Source organism: Poeciliopsis prolifica, unplaced genomic scaffold (genome assembly GCF_027474105.1).
Source record: "Poeciliopsis prolifica strain line A6 unplaced genomic scaffold, Auburn_PproV2 SCAFFOLD086, whole genome shotgun sequence".
Classification (NCBI taxonomy): Eukaryota; Metazoa; Chordata; class Actinopteri; order Cyprinodontiformes; family Poeciliidae; genus Poeciliopsis; species Poeciliopsis prolifica.
In genome coordinates, this window is record NW_026562461.1 from 1,167,152 (window position 1) to 1,179,813 (window position 12,662).

Here is a 12,662-nt window from a genome sequence, read left to right on the forward strand (position 1 = left end):
GTATTGTTTTACCATTAGTGACAATGTAGCCTGATGTTTTGGTTGTTCTTTTGGTTTGTTATGCTTCATGTCCATTTGATGGACAAAATGATAGTCGCTCTCCAAAGCTGTTGTGGGGCAAGTGTATATTGTAAAATTATGTTATCATGAGCTTTATAATTTGGCATCGAAAGGCCCAGTCATTAACCCTGGCCGGACTCTGACTTGTTCTGCTAGAGATTGAGGGGATTGTAATTAAGTCAAGCTATAGTAGTTGCAGCATACTTTACTGATTAATTTTCACTTGATGTAAAAGAGGCTGCATAGTGGTGCAGTGGGTAGCACTGTTGCCTTGCATCAAGAAGGTCCTGGGTTCGATTCCCGGCCCGGGGTCTTTCTGCATGGAGTCTGCATGTTCTCCCTGTGCGTGTGTGGGTTCTCTCTGGGTACTCCGGCTTCCTCCCACAGTCCAAAATATGACTGTTAGGTTAATTGGTCTTTCCAAATTCTCCCTGGGTGTGAGTGTGTGTGTGTGTGTGCATGGTTGTTTGTCCTGTTTGTCTCTGTGTTGCCATGCGACAGACTGGCAACCTGTCCAGGTGACCCGCCTCTCACCCGGAACGCAGCTGGAGATAGACACCAGCAACTCCTGACCCCACTAGGGACAAGGGTGAAGAGATGATGAATGGATGGTAAAATGACATTTACAACATAATTATGTTTAGTTTTGGCATATAATTAGACAAATGCCCAGTTTATATCATACAACATATAAAACAAGTACTTATTTACATCATAAATATACCATTTGCTTTTATGCAGGGGGCTGCTAATAAGATACATTTCATTAGTGTAATAGTCAAGACCACCTAACTCAAGACCAGGTCAAGACCAAGACTGAGGGAGGTTGAGACTGAGTCAAGACCAAGACCAGCACCCTGTGCTACATGACACGATAAAATGTGAAATATGATCAAAATTGCTTCTTAAATTGATCTCAAAGATTCATATTTCCATAACATTATGAATATTAAATGCCTAGAGCTGAAATAAATGTAACCAATGCCATTGTGAATTCAAACTGTTCTTCTTCTTCTGCTTTGCTTCCATCTCTGTGCCACAATCTGCAGATGACTCTTGCTATCCCTAAAATGGTAAATGGACTGAACTTATATATCGCTTTTCCAGTCATTGTGACCTCGAAGCGCTTTACACTAGCGCTAGAGTGTAAAGCTAGTGTACACTCTAGTGTACATTCGCACACATTCATAAACTGATACGCAGACTGGTAGGCAATTTGGGGTTAAGTGCCTTGCCCAGACGCACATCGACATATGGCAGGAGGAAGCTGGAATCGAACCTACAACCTTCCGATTGCAAGACGACAACTCTGCCACACAGCCGCAGTTGCCCAAGAATAACGCCCAAGTCAATTGCCCATGCTCTAACATTCTTCTGTTTTAGTTGTTCATTAGTTAAATAAATATTGATGAAAATAATTCAAATAATAATAGCTACTGCAGTGTACTTACAAGAACAAAGAATGGCTCTCAGTGAGGCTCCAGTCTTATAGTATGTAGTAAAGAGCTGTTCAAAAGAATCAAATCTTTTGTGAATGTCACACCACTGTATTGCACTTTGGTCACAGCGTTGTGACCGACGTGTTGCATATCCTGATATGCAACACGCTATATATATACGCTATACGCTATATATATATATATATATATATATATATATATATATATATATATATATATATATATATATATATATATAGCGTATAGCGTATATATATATATATATATATATATATATATATATATAGCGTGTTGCATATCAGGATATGCAACACGCTATATATATATATATATATATATATATATATATATATATACGCTATACGCTATATATATATATATATATATATATATATATATATATATATATATATATATATATATATATATATATATAGCGTGTTGCATATCAGGATATGCAACACGCTATATATATATATATATATATATATATATATATATATATATATATATATATATATATATATATATATATATATATATATATATATATATATATATATATATATATATATATATATATATAGCGTGTTGCATATCAGGATATGCAACATGTCGGTCAACACAAGAATGGAATTATGCTTATTTTACTTCAGATATCGGGACTATTTTTGGAGTTTATACTCAACTTTATACTCCACTCAACTTTTTTTATATACATTTTTGAATTTGCATCTACATTTGATAAACTTGATTTGATAAAAATTGGAAATCACAGTTTACAGTCTTTTTATGGAAAATCAGTTTATGTTGGGTGACATGTAAATGCAACTTTTTTATGGAGTAAGCACTGTTCTGAAAACTTCCAAGTTGGTACAGATGCAAAGAGAGACAGGGCCAGGTGTGGGGCGAGTGTACAGAGGAGCGGAGTACGGCGTAAAGCAGTGTTTCCCAAACCTCGTCCTCAAGGCACACTCCCTGCAAGTTTAAGATCTTTCCCTGCTCTACTATGAATGATTCAGCTGATTGCAGTTTAGCAAACACCAGTCAATTGAAATCATCTGGGCTGAATCAAGAAAACACCTAAAACATGTGTGCAGTGCGTCTGGAGGACTGGGGTTGGGAAATGCTCGAGCTTGATACAGTAACTGCTTGCAGTTCTAGTTTTTCTCATTTTTGATGTGAGAAAAGGGTAAGTATTATAAATTTGTTGTGTTTATTTGTTACTATGATGCTCCTATTTTGGATGAAAAGTGTTTTTTAAAAACAGCTGATCTGCACTTTGCCAATGTCTCAATTAATATATTTATTTTTAAAAAATTATATATGAATATTTACCTGAAGCATTTCAAATTTAATATAGCATTTCCCATTTTAAAAAATTGGTCAACCTGACTATATTTAAGTCAAATTCTAACGTAAGCATAATCCACTTAGTAAAACACCTTCAAAGGAACAGCAGCAGACGGCATGATGTCAGCAACTTTGCATGCCTCTTACTGAGCATATATGTGTTAACAGTGGAGAGGCAAACGCCATGTTAACTGGAAGAAATGTTGACCAGAAAAAGTCTTATTGTTGGCCTCCCTCTTCTGCTACTGATTAAGGGTTGGAAAAGGCAGAGCAGTCACATAATCAACACAGAAGAAGTTCTCTGAGACTAAAATGCAGTCAGAACTTCTGCATTCAGTGTTGGACCCAAAGAGAGTTTGGTCCAAGTGATCACAAAAATACTAAGTTGGTGTAGTTGCTCCACTCCAGGATAGATCATTGTTCATTTCAGGAGTAAAAGAAGGAAGTACTATAAACCTTTTTAATATTGGATACAAATGCAGGTCATTACTCTGTAAAGGCTCAAAGAATTAATTAGAAACTTTGTACAAAGAATTTTACTAAAGGTATAATAACTATTTGTACTGATGTAGATTTGTAATATATTGAAACATATTAGTTAACAATTGGTTTCTTAAAAGTTGATTTGCAACTACATTAATAGCCTCTATAAAATATCTGTTTACAAAAGATAATGTTTATGATATATAAAAGATTTTAAAAAATACATTCCTTCTGATGTAGAACTTGGAAAGATTCCTAATTGAATGACACTATAGCACAGTCTTAATAGTTGCTTTAACTCAAAAAATATCTTACCTTTGATCTTCACTTGGTTGGACATGCAGTTAGGACAGGGCAGCAGGGAAAACTCCTCAGCTTGGTGCATTGAGTAGTCTGTGCTGGCCACAACCACTTGATCACCAGGCCTCCAACCTACCGCCTCATCACTCAGCTCCAAGATGGTGTTGTCTGTTAACATATCGATTGAGAGAAAGGCCTGTGGACGAACTACAAAGAGGGTAAAGAAGAGTAAGAGTCACTCTTGGATTCAAAAAGACATGGTGTCAATCTATTGCCTAGATATCGTTCATGTACCCAGTGCAAACTTCCAGATCCTAAAAACAGATTTTGTGTTTTGACCAATCTTTTATGTAGTAATCAGGAAAAATAACGTTTTGAAATTTTTATGATCTTTCAGATTTTTTTTCCTTCTGATGTCTGGCTGCTTTTTCAATAAATTTAAGTTTTGCACTAGGGGTTATGAATATGGCGATTTTCAATTACATAGGATTAGACTTGAGTAAAAACAGAAGCAGTAGCTTTGTTTACTGATTGCTGGACCTTCCCTAAAGGGTCAGTGTCCTTTGTCGCCTCCCCCTGACCATTTCTGTTTGTTTGGACTGAGTTATTTAGTTTTTCTTTATATTTCTTTTTGGAATCTTCCCCTCTGTGCAGATGGGACATCCTGATTGGATTGTTGTTGTTTTTTTTATTAGGGACTTTTTGAGAGCATCTAGTTGCCACGAGGATTTGGTTTTCTGTGTCCTTGTTTAGTTCCTGTGTTGTCACGTCTTCTACTTGATAACCCCCAGCTGTCCCTTGGTTGCCTTGACTACCCTCTATGTGTTTGATGTGTCTTCATTTCACTGTTGGATCCTAGACTAAAGTTGTGTCGTGGGAGCCTGTGTCTGCCTTCCTTGTGCTATCGGTGTCTCTTGTCTCATTGTTCACCTGGACTTCTTGGACTTTGTACTCATCTGTGACCTACACAACAAATCCAGCAGGCCCAAATGAACTCTGTCAGGTTTGATTTCAACTGTTTTTGGATAGTTGGTACCTTAACTCCAATTAAGTGTCAAATATCAAATCTGTCTGGAGTTAGTTAAGTAACAATAACTTGGTGATCAATCTTAACTCTCCCAGAGTATTTTTTTTTCACTTTATCAGTGTATGAAGTGATTACGGTATTACTTTATTCTGGTCCCCAATTTCAGCCCCCTATCTATCTATCTATCTATCTATCTATCTATCTATCTATCTATCTATCTATCTATCTATCTATCTATCTATCTATCTATCTATCTATCTATCTATCTATCTATCTATCTATCTATCTATCTATCTATCTATATCTATCTGTCTGTCTGTCTGTCTGTCTGTCTGTCTGTCTGTCTGTCTGTCTGTCTGTCTGTCTGTCTGTCTGTCTGTCTGTCTGTCTGTCTATATATTTTTTTTTTCTTTGCTGTTTCACCAATTAAAAATACATTTGGATTTTTTTTCAACATTTTATAACTTAATTTTTTTATATATTTGAATTTTTTTTAAGTTTTTTGTCATTTTGAATCCACAAAATACTTTTTAACTTTTCCCCATCTCCATGCAGCTTCAAGAAGTGTACAAGACTAGAGTTGCTCAACTTAGCATTGGATATCATGCAGATGGGACTCTGACTCCCATCCCGTTCCGTGATACATGTGAATCCATGTTGTACATATTCGTCTGACGACTTTCTTTTTTTACTCGACATGTTTAGAATGGATTAAAATATTGAGAAAGAAACCACACGAAATACAACTACGACAGCCATAGACTACTACGCACACTAAATTCCCCGCAGCACTGATAGGCCAAGTAATGTCACTTGATCCTCTGCAGCAAGTGATGGACAAGCAGGGCACGTCATCACAACTTTACTCTAGTGTCTTCACCTCCGCGGCAGAGGCTCCGCCAAGCCCCTGAGATCGACTCATCGATCCCCTGGGGTTCGATCAAACCCAGGGTAAGAACCACTGTTTTGGCCATATTGTGTAAGATTTAATAACTAAAATGGAAAATTTCCACTGCAATTTTTGTAGACACGTGCAAAATGATTTCTACTTGCATACTTTACTTTGTTTCCTCTTTTAACAACTTTTCATAATACAGAAACTACAACACAAATCAAGACAGCAACAACAATTATAGTAATATTAATCAGAAAATAATGTTTAGTGACAGTTGTCTACATCTTCTTCTACAGGGGGACGTGGATAATGGCAATTATTTATAGTTATTAATAGACAATTGAGATCTAGTACTGCACTCTTATGGTTGAGTGTTTGCATGTTCAAAGGCAATGTTAGGAGGTGAAAAAATTACCAGATTTTCCACAGAGGAATCTGACTTTGTAGTTGTGACATAGGCCATGAATCTGGTCCTTGTTGAGACAGACAAAACCATAGTCCTTGCTGATCTTGTAGATGACATCTCCTGTCTGGTTGAAGGGTATTCCATCATGGGTTTGAACCTGAGCAAACAAAGTGTCAACTAAGCAACTGGAGATACATGCATTCAATAAAGTAAACACACTTTATTTCTAATGATTTTTGTTCCCCAAAACTTTGTTTTTCCCTTTATGAAATGTAACATCATTAATTCAGTTAATTAAAAAATAGATGTTGACAATGGATAGCTCTTTCTGGGTCAGGACAGGACTTGCAGAACTTGTTTATTTTCATTTTCAGGAAATTTGATGTGGATTGCTGCTGAATTTAGAATCATTGTCTTGTTTCTGATTCTCCATATTCAACAATTAGCTGAATATGGAGTTAGAACATGATCAATATTCACAAATTCACAGAACAATTCACATGTGCACAGGATGAGTCATGAGTCCACAAGGCAATTTCTACAAATGCACAGAACAAGATTCACACTTGTATTGTTAATGTAAACATGCATATCTTGATTTACAAGCTGCTTCTGGCCTTTGGGCTTTGTTGCATTAGAAGCTTTCTCCAGAAAGTATACAAGGAAAGGGGGCAAATTTTTCCTGCCCAACTGAACATCCATCTGGAACCCGGTGTGAAGACCTTTGCTACACTTGCAAGAGCAAGATGGGAATACATGTCAAGATAGCGTGAGAGCTACCAAGAGGAACTGCTGGGTGAGTCCTGAAAAGCAGGAGAAACTATGCTGAGCATAACAAACATGCAGGTGTTTTTACAAGGTAAGAAATAAATCAAGGATTTGGGAGTGATATATGGACATTTAAACTCTCTCTCAAAGTATGACATTTGTGATAAAATGACTTGAATGATGGCTAGTTTAGTAAATTACAATTTTCAATACCAGGGAATTTTCTCACCATGGCTGCAGTATGATGATTTATTGTATGTACACCTGTTTTTGGAGAGGCAAGTCCGGGAACAGACTTTTGTTGTCAGACTGCTATTGCAGGGCAAGTTCAGGTGAAGGTTTTTGTCACAGCCCTTTCATCTCCATGGAGACCGATTTTAAGGTGGTATTGGTATTTAGTTGAGTTTTTGGAAGCTTGTTTACTATAAAGTTCAAGTATGTTCTAATGTTTGTAAACAGTACCTTGACTAATGTAACAAATGTGCAACCACATCATGTAAAATACATATTTCACAATAAATAGCATTGATACCTACAGGAATAGTAATATGGAAAAGGTATCCAAAATGAAAAGGTACATATGGAAAAACTGAACAATTCTAACATATAATGCCCATGGTTTAAATAGAGAGGAAAAAAATCTTTAGTCAACTAAAAAAGATGCACTGCTCCATTCTCTTACTACAGAAAACCCATTTCAACGAGTTAGAAGATAAAAAATGAAGACAGGACATCATATGGAAATAAGAGAGGAGTCACTATTTTATTGAACAAATCATTGGCCTTTTCCACAGAAAATGCCATTCAGGATAAAATGGGGAGACTTGTGTTGGTGCTTGGTCGGACATGGGAGGAGGAGATGACTATTATGAATCTTTATGCTCCTAACGAATGTGACGAATCCTTCGTCAAGGACATAGCTAATGTAATTGCAGAGAACGCTAAAGGCATAGTAATAGTTGGAGGAGATTTTAATGCAGTACATGATGGCAAAATAGATAGCGCACCAGCAGAAATGTGGACAAAGCAGGAAAACTAAAATACTCAATACTATGATAACTGAACTGGGTTTGGGGGATCCATGGAGATTTAAAAACCCGAGAAAAAAGGATTTCACTTTCTTTTCTAAAGTTCATAATAGTTATTCAAGGACAGACTTCTTCTGCATACCTCGAAAATACTTTTGTAAAGTAATTGACTGCAGTATTGAATCAATTACTGAGTGACCATGATCCAGTTACCCTACAGCTAAACTTAAGTAAGGACATTCCCTTTAGATACTGGAGACTAACTGTATCACTACTCACCAACACATCAGTGTTTCAGGAACTGAGAGAGTATCTGTTTGAATATTTGGAGATAAATGATAATGGAACTGTAACCCCCCTATGATGAGAAGCAGAAGTCAAGAGATTTTGGATTTGTGTAACAATGTGAAGGTGATATTTTTGTTCCGCAGATGTGCATTAAAATCTCTTCCTGTTCGAGCAGAAGGAGTTCAGAGTCTTGTGTATTTCTTTATTTATATATTCAATGAGTTTAGGGCCTTCAAATTCCTCCATAACGCTCCCTACTCTGTCTGATGACGAAGCAGCTGATATGATGTCAGATATAAGAGAAACACAGGTACAGGAGGAAATTAACAATTTGAAAACAATAAATCCCCAGGGACTGTCTCCCGGGGGAATTTTATCAATGCTTCAAAAACATCTTATCACCAACATTATCCAAAGTCTTTAACAATGCACTTAAAAACGGTGAAATCTCAATCCTGGCCTACAGCTCCACAGCTTTTTGGTTCCCACTATCTTCCTACTGCTCATCTCCTCCTGCCCTGAGCACCCATGCTATCTCAGAGCTAGCATAGCATTTTTTTTTTATGTTTTTTTTTTTTTTTGTCATTGAACAGGATTCAACGAAATTTCTATTGCAACTCCCGTGCAAAAAGTCAAATATATACAATATTAAATAAACAAACACACAATAGTAATAATAATATATACAACTAAAATTAACTAAAGGCACTCAACCACAACCAGTTGTTCATAAAGTAAAGCACTGCTCCGAACTCCTGATGGTGTTTGTGCATGTGGGTTAAACAGATTCCCAAAATCATGACAAAAACCCGAGGAGCTGAGTTTAAAAGAAATGTCAGACTGTCTAAGTTCTAAAGCTAATAAATTCACTGGATAGCTTTCACTTTTAAGTGGATTCATTTTATAGCCAGGGAACGATCCAAATTTTTCAAGAATCTTTAAAATTGGAGGAAGACTACAAGATTCAAAACATACAAGAGAAGATCATCTGCATATAAAGCAGGGGTGGAAATTAGCACCCACCACTGGCCAAATGCAGGTAAAAGTATGAAGGGGGGTGTAAATTGGTGCAACAGACCTGCCACTGTGGCGGGTTGACAATTTGAACAGGAAAAAAAAAAAAGCTGCATTCAGTTTGAACTTCTGTCCAGGGGACGACTGACTGTCTGGAGTCCAGACTGATGCATTAACTGTCCATATCTGGCGGCCCTATGCTGTCATAATTTAACAAAAAAAATGATATTAAATCTAATTTTTATTGACCGCGACGGCTGATTGGCTGATTTTATTGATGGACATTGGGCTTATCCGATGACATCCCTCAGTCCTCCTTGGCCCGGCCCCTCACCTCTAAGGTTATAAATGGGGCCATTTCAGCTAACCAGAGTCCAAGAAAATGAGCGGATGCGAGACAGGCGGGCCAGAAGAACTACAAGCTAAAAAGTGTACCAGCCCATTCAGAAAAATGTGTCGAACAAACCGATACGTCAATCAAACTTTGGCCATTGGAGGAGATTCAGTAGCAGACAAGGAGAGAGAATTAGGGACTTTATCATCATCGGAGGAGGATGGTGAGAGATGTGACCAGGGACAGATTGAGGAAGAGTTCAGGTTAGCTGCTGCTGCTGGTAAGAAGGAGTGAAAATGTTCATAAAGAAAAAGTTTCATGCAGGCAGGAAGGAAGGTGTGTGTGAGGGAGAAGCTAACACTAAGCTCCAAGTACTCAGAAAAACTCTGGAGTAACACAAGATTGATGATGATGATGATGATGTTGATGATGGCCCATGGAATTAATAACGAACGTGTTCTGAGATATTTTAGTAATAATTGTAATAAGTAAGGGAAACAAATAAAACAGTTATTACAGCTATTGATACAACTATGACAGAGTCTCCCCATCACTTGAAAAGAGGTAAAGCCCCAGGCCCAGATAGACTGCCGACTAAATTTCAAAAGAAATTTAAAGCAAAACTGCTCGTCCTCCTTCTGGGACTCATTTAAAAAGGGAATTCTTCCTGCCTTTTACTTCAAATTATCAAATTAAACTTATTTATATTTTTTCAGCTGTCCTCATATAGACCACAGCGAGGTCTGGTTTATATGTCACATTTCTCATACACATCTCACTAAGTCCTACTGGAGGGTCGCTTAGATTTCAACCAAGACTTCACCTGAGTTAGGGTGTTTGGATTACATGACTATAGATGAGAAAACCCAGTCTGCTCACAGTAAGCTAGTTAACCTTGCAGTGATTCTTTGAATCTGGATTTTCACTGTCCATATCATGACACTATTTGAACAGTTAAAGTTAGTGTGATTGTGTGGCTTTCCTTGCAAATCTACTCTGATAGATTCTCGGTCTCTCGCCTTTGTGGAAAAGCATAATCTTTTCTAATTGTGATGCTGAATTTCTAAGGAATGGGGACTGAAGGAAATATCACAAAAAAGGGAACCTAGTTAATTCTAGTTGTTTCTAACCCTTGAATCTAATTTTGATCAGCAATCTAAAAAACCCCTCTACTTTCTTGTCTAGTGGTCACACCTTAATCATGTGCCACAGGTAATTCAATGTGTCCCTTTAGACTGGGAACTATTATGCAATGTTCTTCTTAGTCACACAATTAGATATTTAACCTCAGACAAGGTGTGAAAAACTGAAGCCAAATTTATTCCATGATGCTTTCATCAGAATAATAATAATAAAGTAATTGCTTTATTTACCTAGTATCAAATACAAATGCTTGAAAATACAATACGGACAGTGAACATTTACCTGGATGTCCAATGGAACACTACACAGTTGATCTGGATAAGCTTTGTGCAGGTCAAACAGTTTTTCCCAGTCTCCAGATCCCCTTTCATCATCCCTGTCAAACCAGTCAGTCCACTCTGCCTCTGTAGAACACACACATATCCAAATTTAATGGCCGAAGTGATATCTGGACTAAGACCGTCACTGTTTGTGGTCTATGTATGTTGTCAGAAAGAATATGAAACAAACTAAGAGAAATACCTGGTCATTCCTGATGGAACATGACTAACGGTCACCCTTTAAATAGTTTATATTTGGTCTGTAACAGTCTCGTTGTTTGTAAGTTGGTCAGGATAAAAACACCAGCCAACTGCACAAATATAAACACAAACATCCTCAAGGAGGAATGGGTATACCTTGGTTTTACTTGTTGTCCAATGTAGGACAGAAGGCTGTAAGTTGGGGGCAGGAATACAAGAAGCAAAGCTCAAAATGTTGCTGCAAAGGCATTTGCAAGTAGCACAGAAGACAGAACAGAATCAAACAAATGTGTTTTCTGTGAAAGATTGAATCACAACATTCAGACATGTCGAATGTTTATGGAGAATGCCATAACTACAAGAGTGAAGTTTGTGAAATCAAAAGGACTGCATTTTGGATGTCTCAGTTTTGGACACCAATCCAAGAAATGTGAAAAGAGAAGTATTCGTAACATTTGTAAATGAAAACACCCGACATGTTTACATGAAGAACAAGGCACATAGTTTAGAAGACATAATAACAGTGACAAAGAGCAAAGGGAAAATAAAGAGATGAAAGAGACCAAGGTGATCAGAGCGATCTCACATCTACAATGATTTCAGTTTGGTTATTGTTGTTCAGAGACATTAACCTTTAGACATATGAAATATTAGATGTGGCATGAACATTTTAGGTAGACTTTACGATAAGGTGAACTAACATAAATTTCTAAGGAGGATTTTGCAGATAGACAGGCCTGCACTTCCTTAACTGCTATCCAGACAGGTAGACTGTCTGCTATCAAAACAATGAATTCTTTGGTGTTGGTTCAACAGTTCAGTGAAACATTAAAACTTCAAAAATCCTTCTCCAAAGTATAATCAAACGTATTAAGATATTTTCTTAAGCATTAAACAGCATGTTTTGAATTACTTAGTGTTTAACCATACTATTTTCCTGCAATTTATATTACTGAAATACAATAGAATTAGGAAACTATTTTTACTCCTAAAATATTTCAGGTATTTTAAAAGAGCTTTTCTTAAAATAGAAACAACTCTGCAGTTTTAGATCCAAACTTATAGTTATTATTTAGCATTAGATTTTTGTGCCAGTTTGTTTAAAATAAGAAATCAGTTTCTTGAATTATTTTCAGAAAGAGAGCCATTGCGTCTAGCTGCAGGTCATAAATTTTCGTCTGGAATGTAAGGAGGAGGCTGGTGCAAGACGACTCCGGTGGAGTCTCCATATATTTGCTTTAGGGTGCTCTAGCAGGTCTCAAGCAAAATTAACATTGAGACAGCCCCACAAAAGAGAAGAACACACCTTCTAATGCATATATTTCAATGAAGGAAATACACAGTCTTATAAAAAGCTTTGTTTTACAGCAGAAGGTCGAATTGCTTTGTGCTGGAGTGAGCGGTTCCCAGAAATGCATTTCTGTTGTTTCTTTTCAACTCGTTGCTGGTAAATTCTATGTTTTGTCGTGTGTTACTTTCTTTGATGATCTAGGTGTAATGCTGATATAACATTCTGTATGCATTGAATTCTCTGGATAAAGCTCTAGATGTCTGAAGTCTGATATCATATGGTCGTTTCTTT

The 12,662-nt window shown here is 36.9% G+C and overlaps 1 protein-coding gene across 2 annotated transcripts in view; it reads right to left on the reverse strand.

The window, feature by feature from the left end:
- cemip (cell migration inducing hyaluronidase 1) overlaps window positions 1-12,662 on the reverse strand; it is a 124,344-nt gene that overhangs the window by 59,985 nt on the left and 51,697 nt on the right. For both annotated transcript variants that reach the window (XM_055022442.1, XM_055022443.1), the window contains exons 9-11: window positions 10,842-10,963; window positions 5,994-6,141; window positions 3,672-3,863 (exon numbers count right to left, since the gene is read on the reverse strand). In XM_055022442.1, the coding sequence (XP_054878417.1) occupies window positions 3,672-3,863; window positions 5,994-6,141; window positions 10,842-10,963 (462 nt within the window). The remainder of the gene's footprint in view (window positions 1-3,671; window positions 3,864-5,993; window positions 6,142-10,841; window positions 10,964-12,662) is intronic.